Source organism: Sorex araneus, chromosome X (assembly GCF_027595985.1).
Source record: "Sorex araneus isolate mSorAra2 chromosome X, mSorAra2.pri, whole genome shotgun sequence".
Classification (NCBI taxonomy): Eukaryota; Metazoa; Chordata; class Mammalia; order Eulipotyphla; family Soricidae; genus Sorex; species Sorex araneus.
In genome coordinates this window covers 135,877,779-135,896,382 of record NC_073313.1, presented here as the reverse complement: position 1 = coordinate 135,896,382, position 18,604 = coordinate 135,877,779, and the positions used below count along the sequence as shown (strand labels likewise).

Genomic DNA, 18,604 nt, shown 5'->3' with positions numbered 1-18,604 from the left:
GTGGTTCCAGAGTCCCCAAGAACCTCTAAGGTGACCTGGGTAATGATCCCTGTCAGGACCCAGTCCTTTTAGCGCCTCATCCTCAGACCATGGCACAGAAACACCAGGCCTAAGAACTACTGGGAAGGGATCATGGCCTCCTGAGCACCACAAGGGAGGCCCAAATAAAAATAAACCTAAGTACAGACATAGAAGGAAGTTTGGTAAACACTGCTGTAAATTTAGAGGATAAAATTGAAAACTCTTCTAAGACCTTTAGTCACACTAATTATATTAACAAAGAAAAAAATACAAATATTGGGTCTAAAACATTGGGGACTTATCAAATCTCTTCTAATCCTCTCACCTAATAAACAAACTGCTTGTTCTCTGACCTGGGATATGTAAAGCCCCCACACTTTTCATTTGGCTCTTTCCCTCTAATTAATAAAGTTTGTAACTACAACAGTTGAGAGGCTTCTAAAGAGATAATCACAAGAAATACAACTAAACATACCTTTGATATTTAACTACATATCAGTTATAGGAAATTTAAGGCTAACCCAACTTAAATTTTAAGTTTTCAAAATACCCAATCACTATTGATTTTCTATAAATGAAGCATATTAAAATTGATTGAATGAAAACTTAATATGTTAACTTCTACACCAACTTCCACATTCCAATATGAGACCTAAAATCTTTTCTAAAACCCAATGGAGACAATAATTTTGCTCTTTTCCAAACCAATTAAATACTATAAATGTTTAACCTCAGAAACACAATATTATAATACATTTCCAGATATCACTATTATTGAAATGCCATATCTTTATATACAGCTAATAATAATCAATTTCCAATTTCAAAATAATGACATCTAAAAATATACGTCAACATATACTTGATATGAAAAATTAGTACACATTACCTTTTGGCAAGCTTTGCATAGTAATATCATTTTCTGAATTTTCATTAGAAGCATCTTCATTTACAGTTTCGTCCAAAGGTTTCTCATCATCAGATTCTACATACTTCGTTACTACAGAAGGTTTCCTATGAAAGAATTAATTCCATAAAATTATGGACATTTCTGACCATTGTTAACAACGTATAAACAACATATTTAGATTGCATAGTGACTTAACAAGGGATACAAACCAGAATCACCTAAAGGCCTGAGAGATAGTAAAGTGTGCCTTGCATGTGCCAGACCTAGGTTCAATTCCATGTACTTGTGACAATACTCTGACACGAGTGATTCCTGAGCAGAGTCAGGAGTAATAAAATCAACAAAGAAAAAACAGAATCACTTAAGAAGTATACATCTCCACGGCATATTACTCAAGAAAGTGAATCAGTGGGTCTGAGGTAGGATGAGGGCATGTGCATTCTGAAATAGTCACTAATGGGTTTGTTAAGGGATCTCCTACTTTAGACCAGAGAGACAGCTCAAAGAATAAAGTACTCGCCTAGCATATGGCTGCGGCCATGAACCCAAGACAAATCCTGACATGATGTACGGTCACCCAGCTTCACAGGACAAGGCCACAGATCACAGAGTCAGGCGCAGAGCCAATGTGCCCTCTGAGAACCAGGAGTAGCATCCCCACCAAAAAACAGTGGTGTGGATGATGTGGTTCAAGTGATAAAATACATGCCTTGCCATGTGTGGGGGCCTGGATTCAATCCCCAGCATTGCATCCTGCCCTCCTCCCCCAGGTGTGACACCAAGAACTTTAGAAAAAGAAAAACTAGATTCAAAAATTAAGCTAATAATGAGCAGTCTGTGTTTATTAAGATATTCCCAACGGTTAAAAACAACATACGTTCAATAAAATAAACTATAAACTTCTAATACTTTAAAAAAAAAGTTCACAGTAATTACATACTACAGAATGTCTCGAAGCAGTTTCAAGTCCTATGTAAAATTCACTTTGACTGCTTAGTAGAGAAAGGTTTTTATTTTTGTGTCTCCCCCCTTTTGAAAAGTACAAACATAACCTAACACAAAAGATCCATAATTGCAAGGGCCACTAAAACATAATAAATTCTTCTCAGAAGATTCCATTAAAATTTCAAATAAAACTTAATAACTGCTATATCCAAGTGATGGACACATGAGAGTTCAACTATATCATGATTAAAATCTGTAGAATTTACCTAGAAAATGTTGTTTGAAATTTAGAAAAAGACAAAAAAACTTGGAAAACAAAACCATTTTTTCCCAACATCAACCAACCTCTTTGATCGCGATGATCCTGAAGATTTGGATTTTTCAGAAGAGCTAGCTCCCTAAATGTGAAAAAATACAAAAGTGAGTAAAACTACTCTAAGCAATACTGTCAAAGCAATACTGTAAAATGAACTGTTTTCCTATAGCAAGATCTCCAACATGAAATTCTGTTTATGACTACATTATTTTTCTAGAATGGATTTAAAAGCTAATTCTCATGCACTACCATGTACCCTTGATTTTTTTTAAAATTTTTTTGAATCACCATGAGATAGTTACAAGTTACAAGATGTTTGGGTTACAATCTCACAATGATCAAACACCCATCCCTCCTCCAGTGCACATTCCCCATCACCAATGTCCTGGGTATATCCCCCCATTACCCACCCTCCCCCTGCCTCTATGGCAGACAATATTCCCCAAACTCTCTCTCTCTAATTTTGGGCATTATGGCTTGCAACACAGACACTGAGAGGACATCATGTTGGGTCCATTAACTACTTTCGGCATGCATCTCCCATCCCAACTGGTTCCTCCAGCCATCATTTTCTCAGTGATCCCTTCTCTATTCCATCTGCCTTCTCCCCTCCACCCATGAAGCAGTCTTCCAGCTGTGGGGCAATCCCCCTTGACCTTGTATCTACTATCCTTGGGTGTCAGACTCATGTGATGTTATTCTATACTCCACAAATGAGTGCAGTCCTTCTATGTCTGTCCCTCTCTTTCTGACTCATTTCAGTTAGCATGATACTCTCCATGGTTATTCATTTATAAGCAAATTTCATGACTTCATCACTACTAACAGCTGCATAGTATTCCACTGTCTAGATGTACCAAAGTTTCTTAACCAGTCATCTGTTTTAGGGCACTTGCCTTGTTTCCATATTTTGGCTATTGTGAACAGTGCTGCAATGAATATATAGCATGCACCCTTGATTTAAGATTAATTTTGTTGGGAGCTGGATTGATAGTGCAACAGATAGGTTCGATCCCTGATATTCCATATGGCCCCCAAGCCCCACCAATGGTAATTCCTGAGTGTAGAGCTAGAAGTAACCCCTGAGCATCACCAAGTGTGACCCAAAAAGAAAAAAAAAAGAGATTAATTTTGTTTTCTTCTAAATTATTATAAATGGCTTTGTGGTGAATAGAAGAAAATGCGCTACCATATAATGATCTTGGCCCAAATCAATAAAGACAAATCAAAGGTGTAGATGTAAACATATTCCTTAAGGAACTAAAACTGTATCTTTAGGGTCAGAAAGATAGCTCAATGGGCTGAGAGCAAAAAGAGCAAGCACCACATGTGCAACACCCAGGTTCAATGCCTGGCAACACTAAGTACAGAAAAAGGAGTAGGTCCCAGGAAATACTGAGTGTGGCATCAAAACCAATAATAATAATAATGAAAATAACTACTTTTAATGTACCATTTTCTCTATCCTAGCAAATGGCACCAAGTATCTTCTGCAACTTGCTTTCAGAGACCAATTTTCCTGCATTTTTGCCATGTGTTGTTTTAGATTAAAAATTTTGCAGTACATGGGGACCAGGAGAGAGTACCAGGATTAAGTCATTTATCTTGCATGTGGCCAATTTGAGTTTGATGACTGGCACTGCATATTGTACCTCAAGCACCACCAGAAGTGAAAACAGAGCAGTTAAGAACTTCTCTGGGGGCTAGAGCAATAGCACAACAGGTAGGGCATTTGCCTTGCACGCGGCCAACATGGGTTCGATTCCCAGCATCCCATATGGTCCCCCTGAGTACTGCCAGGAGTGATTCCTGAGTGCAGAGCCAGGAGTAACCCCTGTGCATCGCCAGGTGTGGCCCAAAAAGAAAAAAAAAAGGAACATTTCTGAATACTGCTATACGTGGCCCCAAACCAAGTATTAATGAAAATAAATACTTAAGAATTCCCACCATAGTGGAGGCCTGGGAATCAGGTAGAATATACACTTCTGAGATCTAAGTGCTGTAAAGTCATGTTTAAAACAACCCACCACAAAGATCAGCGTTACAATATAATATCTAAGTGCCTATCTGTTAATCAAATTTTCAGATATATAACTAAATAATACTACTGAAGGAACCACAGAATCAACCTAAAACAATGAGAACCTTCTATGAATGGACAAATACCCAAGTTGTAATATCAGTAATACTTAGGCATAAACTTGCGGATTTAAACATATGTTTGTATTGAGTAAAAACAATGCAATTCATAAATCTCTATAAAAGCTTCAAATTATTCTTACCTCTTCTTTGCTGCTTTCCATCATATCCAAGTTAGTGCCAGAACCACTAATTTTATCTTAAAAGAGAAGAAATAAAAACATTTTACCTCTTCAATGCATTATCAAATGGAATACAAATGACGAAAATTCACTTTTCAGGCTAACAGTGCAATAATTCATATCAAAATAGTCTTAAATTTTTCCTAACTAGATGCTGGAAAGACAGTACAGTGTCGAACTAGGATCGAACCTAGGGTGCTTGCCTTGCACACACCTAATCCAAGTTCAATATCAGGGATCCCATGTGCTCCAAGCGCTGCAAGGAATAACTCTTCTGAACAGAATCAAGAATAAACACTGACCTGTCCACCATATTATGAGGACTTTTAAGCAGGTATGAACTTGGTGGCGCGGGTGTGGGCAGTCTTGGGCTGGGGCGATATTGGTGCGCACTCTGCCGAGATGCGACCAGAGTGGCCACATGTTTATTTGTACAGCCACTCTGCTGCTAATGACCACGATCCAGAGGCCAGCTAAACTATTTTGGATACCAGCAACTGCTTCCACCAATGTCTCTAGACTGTGAACTAATCCAGAGCCCCATGCTGCCCCAGGAAGGGAAATGATGCAATTTCTAACATAAATCTCACTAGACATAACTACTAAAGTACTAAAATGCAGAAATCCTAAACTGCCCGCGAGACTTCGTATCTCTTCATTCTCAGCAATGGAAAACTAACTATCAAATGCTTCCTTGTCAGCAGGACTGTCTTTTTGAGGGGAAACTCCAACAACAATAGTGAATATTGTGTTGAAATATGGAATGTAATCAAGGTAAAGAGAAAATGAAGTGAAATTTATCAGTTATGCAAAGCGGGGCTGGGGGGTGGGAGGTATACTGGGGGTTTTGGTGGTGGAATATGGGCACTGGTTAAGGGACGGGTGTTCGAGCAGTGTATAACCGAGATAAGCCTGGAAACTGTAACTTTCCACATGGTGATATAGAGAGATAGATAGATAGATAGATAGATAGATAGATAGATAGATAGATAGATAGATAGATAGATAGATAGATAGATAGATAGATAAACAAATAGGTAAAAGAATAACCACTGACCATCATTGGGTGTGCACTGACTCCCTCCCTCACCAAAAAGCTTCCTGTCTAGAATCACTCTTTTTGACACATTAATCCTCTTCACTTAAAAAGTATTAAATTTTGGATCCTGTTCACAATCATGCCACAGAAAATCAAGTACCTCAGAATCAGCTTAACTAAGGAGGTAAAAGAACTATACAAAGAAAACTACAAAGCTCTACTCCAAGAAATAGAGGAGGTCACAAGGAAATGGAAACATATCCCCTACTCAATTGTCAAAATGGCAATACTCCCCAAAGCATTATACAGATTCAATGCAATCCCTATAAGGATACTCACGACATTCTTCAAAGATATAGATCAAACACTCCTGAAATTCATATGGAACAACAACCCCCATGAATAGCTAAAGCAATTCTTGGGAAAAAGATGATGGGAGGCATCATTCTCCCCAATTTCAAACTCTACTACAAAGCAGTAACAATTAAAACAGCATGGTACTGAAACAAAGGCAGAGCTGCAGACCAATGGAACAGGGTGGAATATCCTTACACAACCCCAAATGTATGAACATCTAATCTTTGATAAGGGAGCAATAAATGTGAAGTGGAGCAAGGAGACCCTCTTTAACAAATGGTGCTGACATAGCTAGACAACCACTTGCAAAAAAATGGGCTTAGACCTCGACCTGACACCATGCACAAAAGTCAGGTCAAAATGGATTAAAAGACTTCAACATCTGACCAGAATCCATAAGGTACATTGAAGACAAGGTCAGCAAAACTCTCCATGATATTGAAGCTAAAGGTATCTTCAAAGATGACACTCCACTGACCAACCAATTGGAAACAGAGATTAACAAACGGGAGTATATTAAACTAAGAAGCTTCTGCATCTCAAAAGATACAGTGACCAAAATACAAAGACAATCTACAGAATGGGAAAGGATATCCGCCCAATATCCATCTGATAAGGGGTTGATATCAAGGATATATAAGGCACTAGTTGAACTCTACAAGAAAACATCCAACCCCATTAGAAAATGGGGCGAAGAAATAAACAGAAACTTTCTCAAGGAAGAAATCCAAATGGCCAAAAGGCATATGAAAAATATGCTCTTCACCACTAATCGTAAGGGAGATGCAGATCAAAACAACTATGAGATACCACCTCACACCAGAGACTGGCACACATCCAAAAGAACAAAAGCAACTGCTGTTGGAGAGGATGTGGGGAGAAAGGGACCCTCCTACACTGCTGGTGGGAATGCCTACTCGTTAAGCCCTTTTGGAAAACAGTATGGACGTTTCTCAAAAAATTAGAAATTGAGCTCCCATTTGACCCAGCAATACCACTTCTGGGAATATATCCCGGAGAAGCAAAAAATATAGTCGAAATGGCATCTGTACTTGTATGTTCATTGCAGCACTGTTTACAATAGCAAGAATCTGGAAAAAACCCGAGTGCCCGAGAACAGGTGACTGCTTAAAAAAACTTTTGTACATCTACACAATGGAATGCTATTCAGCGGTTAGAAAAGATGAAGTCATGAAATTTGCATACAAGTGGATCAACATGGAAAGTACCATGCTAAGTGAAATGAATCAGAAAGAGAGAAACAGACATAGAAAGATTTTACTCATCTGTGGAATATAAAGCAACAGAATGGGAGATTAACACATAAGAATAGTCAAGATAAGTAACAGGAGGTTTGTTCCATGGCTGGGAATCCAGCCGCACATGCTAGGAGAAAGGGCAACCCAAATAGAGAAGGGAACACCAAGTAAAGGGGGTATGGAGGATCGGCTCAGGATGGGAGATGCGGGCTGAAAGTAGACTATAGACGGAACGAACACGATGGCCACTCAATACTTGTACTGCAAACCACAACACCCAAAAGGAGAGAGAGAGACCAAAAGGGAATGCCCTGCCACAGAGGCGGGGTGGGAGTGGATGGTGTGGTGGGAGGGATGCTGGGACCATTGGTGGTGGAGAATGGGCACTGGTGGAGGGATGGGTACTCGATCATTGCACAACTGAAATGCAGGCATGAAAGTTTATAAGTCTACAACTGTACCTCATGGTGTTTCACTAATACAATTTTTTTAAAGTATTAAATTTTGGGGGACTGGAGCATTAGTACAGAGGTAGGGTGTTTGCCTTGAATACAGCCAGCCCAGGTTTGATTCCGGCATCTCATATGATCACCTGATTCCTGAATACAGAGCCAGAAGTAACCTCTCAGCATCACCAGATGTAACCCAAAAAAAAATCATTAAATTTTGGACTGAGGAGGTAGCACTAGGGTTAAGGTGCCTCCGTTGCAAATGGCCAACTCCAGTTTCAGCCCTAAAATCACATAAGGTCCCACAAACACCATGTTTAGTGAGGCCTTAGCAAAGCGCCAGGACACCATAAACACTATAGTGGGGCTCAAAAACAAAACAGAAAGCAACATTACTTTTTTAAATTTTATTTGGTCATCACGGATTACAAAATCATTTAACTGTGTTTCAACCATATAAAGTTCCAATACCAATCCCTTCTCAAGTATCCATTTCCCTCCCACCCACAAGTCTGCTCTATGGCAGACACATTTAAAAATAACTTTGGCACTGTGGTTTATAGTACTGCTAGTGATAGGATTTCATGAGAAATATTTTACTCCCTTTCAGCATCCCCTCCTCCTCTTCCCTCCACCATTTCCTGACCACGTCCCTCCAGAATCGCTGTAGTGTTCTCTTCTCTGTCCAATTCCAACTGCTCCCCATCCCCACAAAAGAGAAGCCTAAATTTCTAATGAATAGTTTCGTATCAAAACACCTTTTGTAATCTTACAGTCACCCCCCACATACATATACCCCTCCTAGACAGTGGAGGGCAGTTAGGATCACCTGGATGCAAGTGACAGCACAGGGAACTAAGCTGACCTTACACTTTTCTGGATACCTTTTTTTCTTTTTATTTAGGTACAGAAGTTTACAACACATATGGCATCACCAGTGTCAACTTCCTACCACCAATGCCCCCATTTTTCCTCCAAACTCCCAGCCTGCCTCCTGTATAGGCAAATTTTTAAGTTTGGTTATTGTCATTCAGATCTCCTGCTTTCAGCTTTGTTGGTTCAATGGTTCAGATACATAGTTACATAACACCACTTCACAACCAGTGTACCTGGGCTCCCCTGTCAGTCTCCACAAGCCTTTTCTTGCTGTCCCCCTTCACTTTCTTTCCTTCCCTAATTTAAGTTCTATAGTTCAGCTTCCTATCTAGATAACCCATCTTTGAGTCCAGTTTTCATTTTTTCTTCAGTTATTCTACAGATTACAGATAAGTGAGTTCATCTGGTATAGTAACTCTTGACTTGTCCCTATGCAGGCAACAAGGCTTTGCACGCCACCAACCTGGTTTCAATCCCTGGCACCCATATGGTGCCCCACGCATTGCCGGGAGTGATTCCTAGTGAAGAGCCAGGAGTAAGTCCTGAACATAACTGGGTATGATAGCAAAACCAAAAAAGAAAAAATACCCAATACAGATTATGAAAACAAAAAGAGGGGCCAGAGTGACAGTAAAAGTAGGGTGCTTGCCTGCACACAGCTGACCAGGTTTGGTCACAGCAACACATATCCCCCTGAGCCCTCCAATAGTGATCCCTGAGTGCAAAGCCAGCAATTAAGCCCTGAGGACCTCTAGGTGTGACCGCAAAAAATGATTAAAAGAGCTGTTAAAGCCTAACAATAGAAAATGAATGCGATCAAATTTCAGAAGATACCACACAAAGAATATACACTGATTGCAAATAATATGAAGAGATGCTATACATTGTATTTCATAAGAGAACTGTAAACTAAAAATCTGGACACCGAAACCAGTGTATGGACCCCGATGGCCAAGGACGCCCATTCCCCAGCCTGAACCCTGGCTCCCCACCCAAAGGGAAGTTCTGCCTCCCAGCATCCCATCAAGAACTGCCCTCCCCTGCTAGCCATGGCCCCCAAACACATTGATCTAACTTCTCAAACCAGGTGTGTGGGCCCCCAACATCACACCCTGATCCACCCTTCATGGCATACCTTTAAAATCTCTAACCCCAAAACCATGCAGACACAGTAGCGTCTGCACGAAGATGCTACTTCTATACTGCTACATCATCTAGTATAGAAGTTATAGATGAAGTTATTTCATCTATACCCTACATTTGAGGTATTAGTTAACCCAGGCCTCACATTTCTTTACCTCTCCTTAACCCATGGGAACACACAAAGACAGCCCAACTATATGCAAAACACATAGCAACACACAGGAAAAACCTACAAAATGCAAAGGTCACAACAGTGAAACAATGCAGAAATTCACCAGGCTTAGTGAGTGAAGTTGCTAGCCCAGATGAATCAAACAGTAATAATAATGAATAATATAAGCTCTAGGATAAGGAATTTATAATGGAGGTGTTAAGGATGCATACAGAACTCAAAGAAGCAATGGAATACACTGCTGAAAAAAAGACTTGTAAGAGAGCAAAAATGAGGAAAACGCAAACGAAAATACAAACAGAAATGACAGACCTAAAAATTTTGGTAGCCAAAATGAAAAACTCAGTAAAAGGCCTCAGCAGCACAGTAACATATGCTGAGGACTGAATCAGTGAACTCCAAAATGAGATGCAGAGAATCTCCAGACAACAGCAGAAAATGGAAAAGAGCCTCAAAATAAACCAAAAGGCATCAAGAGAAAATCAGGATGAAGGGGCCAGAGCGATAGTTCAACAGGCAGGGTGTTTACCTTGCATGCCGCAGAACCGGGTTCAATTCCCGGCATCCCATATTGTACCCCAAACACCACCAGGAGTGATTCCTGAGTGCAGAGCCAGTAGTAACTCCTGAGCATCACTGGGTATGACCAAAGAAAATCAAAATGAAGCCAAGAAGAATAACATGAGAATCACTGGACTCCCAGATGAACAGGAGGAAAACCCTGATGAACAAGCAACTGTCTAAGACATCATTGCTGAAACGTTCCCAGAGCTGAAGAGCACATGCACCCAGATTCAGGAGGCCTGAAAGGTACCAGGTAAAAGAAATCCAAATAGAAATACTCCAAGACACATCTTAATCAGAATGATAAAATAATTATAATAGAGATAAAATTCTGTAAGGAGCAAGATCAAAGAAAGAAATTACTTATAAAGGAGCATCCTTAAAATTTACAGCAGGGGCTGGAGCAATAGCACAGCGGGTAGGGAGTTTGCCTTGCACACGGCCGACCCGGGTTCGATTCCCAGCATCCCATATGGTTCCCTGAGCAGCGCCAGGGGTAATTCCTGAGTGCAGAGCCAGGAGTTACCCCTGTGCATTGCCGGGTGTGACCCAAAAAGCAAAAAAAAAAAAAAAAAAAAAAAAAAAAAGATTTACAGCAGGCTTATCTGATGAAACTCTGAGTCCAAAGACAATGGGGGGATATAGTTAAAAAACTCAATGAAATGATTCCCTCACCAATAATACTCTACCCAGCTAGACTCTCATTCAAACTTGAAGGAACAACAAACAGCTTCAGAAACAAGAGCTCAGGAACTTCATAGACTCAAAACCATGGCTGTAGGAAAAACTAAATGGGCTACTTTAACACAAAAAATTACTATAGAAATATGTTGCAAAACCCCTTAACAATAATCTCCCTCAATGTAATGGGCTAAACACACCAATTAAAAAGACGTAGAGTGACTGTATCTGAAAAATGAACCCAACGTTCTGCAACCTGTAAGAAACACATCTGCAGAGTCACAGCAAACACAGACTCAAAGTAAAAGGATGAAAAACAATTCTTCAAGAAAATAAGTTCCTCAAAAAAGCTGGGGTGGGGCTGGAGCAAAAGGACAGCAGGTACAGCGTCTGCCTGCACTCGGCCAACCCGGGTTTGATTCCCAGCATCCCACAGGGGCCCCTGAGCACCACAGGGGTAATTCCTGATGAGTGCAGTGACCCAAAAAGAAAAAAAAACCTGGGGTGATTCACAAGCGAGCAGGCTGCAAGCGGGGTCAGCTGCCTTCATCAGGTAATGCCTAAGTCAAAGGAACTTGTTTCTTCCAGCTCTTCTGGCAGTGACTCTGTCAGTTCAGTGGATAAAAAGTTCAAGAGGAAAAGGCAAGTTAAGCAAGTTGCTTCAGAAAAACCTGTGAAAAAGCAAGATTGGAAAAACTATCCATGTCCTTGCCTCATCCAAGCAGAGCAGCAGCAGAGATGACAACATGTTCCAGACTGGGAAAATGCAGTAGTGAGTGTTTGGAGCTTTAAAGGGAAAGTCCTCAGTGACATTAGAGAATACTGGGTGGATACGGAAGGTGAAATGAAGCCAGGAATGAAAGGTATTTCTTTAAACCCTGAGCAGTGGAGCCAGCTGAAGAAACAGATTTCTAACATTGATGATGCAATAAAAAACGGTAAACCCAGAGCCATATAATGCCTTTACTGTTCTAGCTGTTTTAATCTGTCTTTCCACATTGGCTTTTGTTTTCTAAATGTTGTTTTCCAAGCGATTCTATATTTGACTACAGAATAATTTGTAAGATGACTTTTTTTTAGCATGCATTATTAAAAAATGTTAAGGAGGACTGATTTGTGACTACCACGTAGTGTAAAATAAAATCACATAACACAATCTTAAAAAAAAAAAGCTGGGGTGTCCATACTAAAATAAGATCACGTAGATTTCAGATGAAAGGTTACAAAAGAGAGTGAAGGTCATTTCTTAATGATCAAAGAATCATCAGGAAGACTCCACATTCCTAAATGCATATGCACCTAAATGAGGGAACAGCAAAATACTTAAAACTGCTCATAGACTTGAAGAACCACATTGATAGCAATACAATACTAGTTGGAGATTTCAACACCACTTTATCACCTCTCGATAGATCAACCAGACTCCAGCTTAGCAAAGACATACTTTATATCTGAGGGAAGAAATGGAAGATAGGAGTTTGGTAGATGTAGATATATTTTACCCCCCACCCAAAAGCTGAATACACATTCTTCTCAAGTGCACATGGGACATTCTCCAAGATAGACCACATGCTGGGCCACAAAACACACCTCCATAAAATTAAGAGGATAGAAATTCTATCAATGAACTTTTCAGACCAAGATACACTGAAAACAGAAGTGAATCACACACAGAAACAGAAATTCAAATCAAACACCTGGAAATTAAACAGCTCACTACTGAATAATCAGTGGCTTAGACAGGAAATCAAAGAGGAAATCAAAAGAGTCCTTGAAACAAATGAGAATGAAGACATGTTACCAGAACTTAAGGGAAACAGCAAAAGCAGTGTTAAGAGAAAAGTTTATAGCTCTACAAGCATTTCTCAGGAAGGAAGAGTGAGTCCACATAAGTAACTTAACTTCACAGCTTAAGATCTTGGAAAATGACCAACAAAAGGAGCCTAAAACAGGCAGAAGGAAGAAATGATAAAACTTAGAGCAGGAATTAATGACATGGAAACCCAAAACACAATCTGAAAGATAAATGAAAAACAAGAGCTGGTTCACTGAGAAAATAAACAATATCAATAAACCACTAGCAAGACTCACAGAGAGAGACCCTAATAAACCAACAGAAATGGAAAGGGGGAAATCACAACAGAAACCACAGAAATTAAAAGGATAATCTCAAAGAGATCACTTTGAGAATCTTTAGATACTAAACAAGAGCACTATATCTCTGTCATCCCATTGTTCATCAATTTGCTCGAGCGGGCACCAGTAACATCTTCATTGTGAAACATGTTGTTACTGTTTTTGGCATATCGAATACGCCATGGGTAGCTTGCCAGGCTTTGCTGTGAGGGGAGGATACTCTTGGTAGCTTGCCAGGCTCTCCTACAGGGACGGAGGAATCTAACCTGGATTGGCCACATGCCAGGCAAACGCCCTACCTACTGTGCTATGGCTCCAGCCCTAATCAAGAGAACCTCAAAAATATAAATTCCTTGACTCCTGTAATCTCCGAAAGCTGACCCAAGAAGAATTGGAATACCTGAACAGACCTATCACTATCAAGGAAACTGAAATAGTAATCAAAAAGTCTCCCGAAAAACAAAAGCCTTGGTCCAAATGGATTCACCAGTGAATTCTTCCAAACATTTAAAGAGGACCTACTCTCAATCCTGTTCAAGCTTTTCCAGAAAATTGAAGAAACAGAAACACTTCCAAACAGTTTCTATGAGATCACCCTAATACCAAAAGCAGACAGAGACATCACGAAAAAAGAGAATTATAGGCTGATATCCCTAATGAATACAGACACAAAGATCCTCAACAAAATATTAGCAAATAGAATCCAACCACTCATCAAAAATATTATACACCACAAGCGAAAAGGATTCGTCCTGGAGATGCAAGAATGGTTCAACAATCATAAGCAGATCAAAATAAATCACCTTATCAATAAAAGAAAAGATAAAAACCACATGATCATATCAATAGATGCAGAGAAAGCATTTGACAAGACCCAGCATTCATTTATGACAAAAACTCTCAACAAAATGGAGGTTGAAGGAACTTTCCTCAGCATAGTCAAAACCATCTACACGCGCACAGAGAACATTATTTACAATGGGGAAAAACTAAAAGCATTTCTGCTAAGATCAGGGACAAGACAAGATGCCGACTCTAGCCACTTCTATTCAATTTAGTACTGGAAATACTTGCCATGACAGTTAGGCAAAAAAAAAAAAAAAGATATCACGGGCATCCAGATAGGAAAGGAAGAACTCAACCTTATCACTATTTCCAGATGACATACTATACTTAGAAAATCCTAAAGACTCTACAGAAAAGCTCCTGGAGACAATAGGTTTGAATAGTAAAGTGGCAGGTTACAAATTCAGTACCCAAAAGTCCATGACTTTCCTATATACAAATAATGAAAGAAAAGAGATATTAAATAAACAATCCTGTTCACAATAGTGCCTCAGAAAATCAAGAACCTTGGAATAAGCTTAATTAAAGAGGTGAAGGACCAATATAAAGAAAACTACAAAAAGTTACCTCAAGAAATAAAAGAGGGGGGCTGGAGCAATAGCACAGCGGGTAGGTCGTTTGCCTTGCAAGCGGGCGACCCGGGTTCGATTCCCAGCATCCCATATGGTCCCCTGAGCACCGCCAGGGGTGATTCCTGAGTGCAGAGCCAGGAGTAACCCCTGTGCATTGCCAAGTGTGACCCAAAAAGCAAAAAAAAAAAAAAAAAAAAAAAAAAGAAATAAAAGAGGACATGAGGAAATGGAAAAACATCCCCTGTTCATGGATTGGGAGAATTAACATTGTCAAAATGGCATACTCTCCAAAGCATTATACAGATTCATTATACAGATTCATTCATCCTATAAGGCTGCCCATTAAATTTTTCAAAGAAATTGATCAAAACTCCTGCAATTTATATGGAGTAATAAACTCCCATGAATAGCTAAAGCAATACTTGGGGGGAAAAGATGGGAGGCATCACCTTCCCCAACTTAAAACTGTATTACAAAGAGGTAATAATTAAAACAGAATGGTACTGAAATAAAGACAGATCCACAGACCAATGGAATAGAGTTGAATATTATGTCAAGTATATGATCACGTAATCTTTGACAAAGGACAAAGTAATGTGAAGTGGCGCAAGGGAAGTCTCTTCAACAAGTGGTGCTTGGAAAACTGGACAGCTAAGTTTAAAAAAAAATGGGCTCAGACCTCTACCTAACACAAGACACAAAGTCAGATCAAAATGGATTAAAGAGCTGCCGCCGAGATGTGATCCCGGGGGCCACACACATGTGCAGCCTCTCCGCAGCTGCATGAGCGTGAATCCAGACCCAGCTAAACTACTTTTGGCATGGGCAGCTCCTCGCAGAATGTCTCCAGCCTGAGAACTAAGCCGCGGCCCCGTGCCCGCCCAGGAGGGGAAAGGTATTTCTCTCTCTCTCGCCTCTTCCTTTCCGGGGATGAAGGGCGTGGTGACTGCCATATTATGATGACCACAGATGGGGTTTACGATAAAAACTGCAGCAAAAGGACCCAAGGGTGCTCTTGGGAAGGTGGGTGGCACCGGCCCCTCCTACCGCCGAGATGTGATCGCAGGAGCAGCATGTGTGTGCGGCCTCTCCGCAGCTGCATGAGCGTGAATCCAGACCCAGCATGGGCAGCTCCTCGCAGAATGTCTCAAGCCTGAGAACTAAGCCGCGGCCGCATGCCTGCCCAGGAGGGGAAAGGTATTTCTCTCTCTGCTTCTTTCTTGCCGGGGGTGAAGGGCTTGGTGACAGCCATATTATGACGACCACAACTGCGCAGCAGCGCGACCTCGTTTCTCTTCACAACAGGTCTGGCTCTAGTGGGGTACTCCTAACAATAATAGTGAGATCTGTGTTGAAATATTGAATGTAACCAAAGTAAACAGAAAGTAAAGTGAAACTTATCAGTTACAAGGCGGGGGAGGGGGTGTGGGGGGGCGGGGGGAGGGGCGGGGGTGGGATGGGAGGTGTACTGTGTGGGTTTTTTTTTTTGGTGGTGGGATATGGGCACTGGTGAAGGGATGGTTGTTTCAGAATTGCAGAACTGAGACTTAAGCCTGAAAGCATTGTAACTTTCCACATGGTGATTCAATAAAATAAAATTCTTATTAAAAAAAAAACTCAAGGGAAAATATTTATTATCTCGGATAAGTAAAGATTTATTAGCTGTAAATACATGAATCAGAATCTATATATTCAAAATTGTATAAATTTGCTTCATCAAAATTAAACATTTTTTTCAGACTTAAAAAAATGGATTAAAGATCTCAATATCAGACCAGAATTCATAAAGTACATGGAGGAAAAAGTAGGCAGAACCCTCCATGATATTTAAGCTAAAGGTATCTTCAAACATGAAATGCCACTGAACAAGCAAGTGGAAGCAAAGATAAACAAATAGGACTATGTTAAACTAAGAAACTTCTGCACCTCAAAAGAAATAGTGACCAGGATATAAACACAGCCTACGGTATGGGAAAGGATATTCATCCAGTACTCTTCTGGACTGGAACAATAGGACAGTGGGTAGGGTGTTGGCCTTGCAAGCAGCCAACCCGGGTTCGATTCCTCTGTCCCTCTCAGAGAGCCCAGCAAGCTACCGAGAGTATCCCGCCCGCACAGCAGAGCTTGGCAAGCTACCCATGGCATATTCAAAATGCCAAAAACAGTAACAAGTCTCACAATGTAGACGTTACTGGTGCCCACTCGAGCAAATAATGGATGAACAATGGGATGACAGTGCTACAATGCTACTCTTCTGATAAGGGGTTAATATCTAGGATATACTAGGGACTAGTTGAAATCTACAAGAAAAAAACACCCAAGCCCATCCGAAAATAGGGTGGTAAAATGAACAAAAACCTCAAAAAAAGAAATACAAATTGCCAAGGGCACATAAAAATTGCTCTACATCTCTAATCATCAGGGAGATACAGATCCAAACAAAAATGAGGTATCTTACACCACAGAGACACCGACACACACCAAAAATAACAAAAGCAACCAGTGTTTACGTGGATGTGGGGAGAAAGGGACTTTTCTTCATTGTTGGTGGGAATGCCAACTGGTCCAGCCTTTTTGGAAAACAATACAGACATCCTTTAAAAAACTAGAAATTGAGCTTCCATATTACCCAGCAATACCACTCTGGGAAAATATCACGAGAGTATAAAAAAAGCACAGTACAAATGACATCTGACCTGTATGTTCATTACAGCACTGTTCACACTAGCCAAAATCTGGAACCAAGCCAAATGTCTAAGAACAGATGACTGGTTAAAGAAACTATGGTACATCTACACAGTGAAATACCATGCAGCTATTAGAAAAGATTAAGTAATGAAATTTGCTTTTAAGTGGATGGACATGGAGAGTATCATGCTAAGCAAAATAAGTCAGAAAGAGAGGGACAGACATAGAGGAACAGACATAGAATGATTGCACTCATTTGTGGAATATAGAATGACATAATATGAGACTAACACACCAAACAACAGTAGAGACAAGAACCGGGAGGATTACTCCATGATTTTTGAAGCCTGCCTCACGTGCTGGGGCAGAAGGCAGTTGGGATAGAGAAGGCACCAGGAAATCAATGATGGTTGAAGGGATCACTCGGGATGGGAGATGTGTGCTGAAAGTAGACTAAGGATCAAACATGATGGCCTCTCAGTATCTGTATTGCAAACCATGAAGCCCCAAAGAAGAATGAGTATAAGAAAGGTGCTTGCCAAAGAGGCAGGGGGTGGGATGGGGTGGCGGGAGGGATACTGGGGACACTGGTGGAGGAAATGTACACTTGTGGAGGGATGGGTGTTGGATCATGGTATGACTGAAATTCAATCATGAAAGCTTTGTAACTGTATCTTGTGGTGGTCTTTAAAAAATTGAGGCATCCCTATATACCTATAAAGAATGAGCAAAATGCAGAACACTAATACTAACAAATCTTGAGAAGGATGTGAGGTAAGAGAAACTCATTTGCAGCTAGTGTGAATGAAAAATGGGACCACAGTGAAAGACATTTATTTGGCAGATTATTAAAAAAACTGAACATATTCTTACCATATTGCCCAGCAAACATTTATCTTAATACTTATGCGAATAGGGCAATGATACAGTGACTCACAAATAAATCTCAGAAAAGATCAACACACTGCAGAGGTGCCTCATCACCCTGCGCCAGACTGACTGCATCCAGGGTACCTCGGAGTGGAGCAGGTGAGTCCTTCCACCTGCCCTAACAGAGAACCCCAGCAGCCACAAACTCCAGAAGCCAATTGCTGCCATGCTCACAGCCAATCTTCATAGGCTCCAAATAAGCCCCTCACACATGAGAATGAATCCACTGCAAAGGCCAGGTATGTGGGCATGTTGGCTGAAACCTCCAGGCTTGCAGAGTAAGGAATGGGCAGCCTCTCACAATCTCCCTATGCTTCTGGATGCCTGGCTGTAACATCCATGAACTGAATCTGGGCGCCATATAAACTCATTAACGGCC

General features: G+C 40.6%; 1 protein-coding gene across 6 annotated transcripts in view; it reads right to left on the bottom strand.

The window, feature by feature from the left end:
• ATRX (ATRX chromatin remodeler) overlaps window positions 1-18,604 on the bottom strand; it is a 206,638-nt gene that overhangs the window by 125,007 nt on the left and 63,027 nt on the right. For all 6 annotated transcript variants that reach the window (XM_055119813.1, XM_055119814.1, XM_055119818.1 and 3 more), the window contains 3 exons: window positions 4,475-4,530; window positions 2,222-2,274; window positions 911-1,035 (listed from right to left, as the gene is read on the bottom strand). In XM_055119813.1, the coding sequence (XP_054975788.1) occupies window positions 911-1,035; window positions 2,222-2,274; window positions 4,475-4,530 (234 nt within the window). The remainder of the gene's footprint in view (window positions 1-910; window positions 1,036-2,221; window positions 2,275-4,474; window positions 4,531-18,604) is intronic.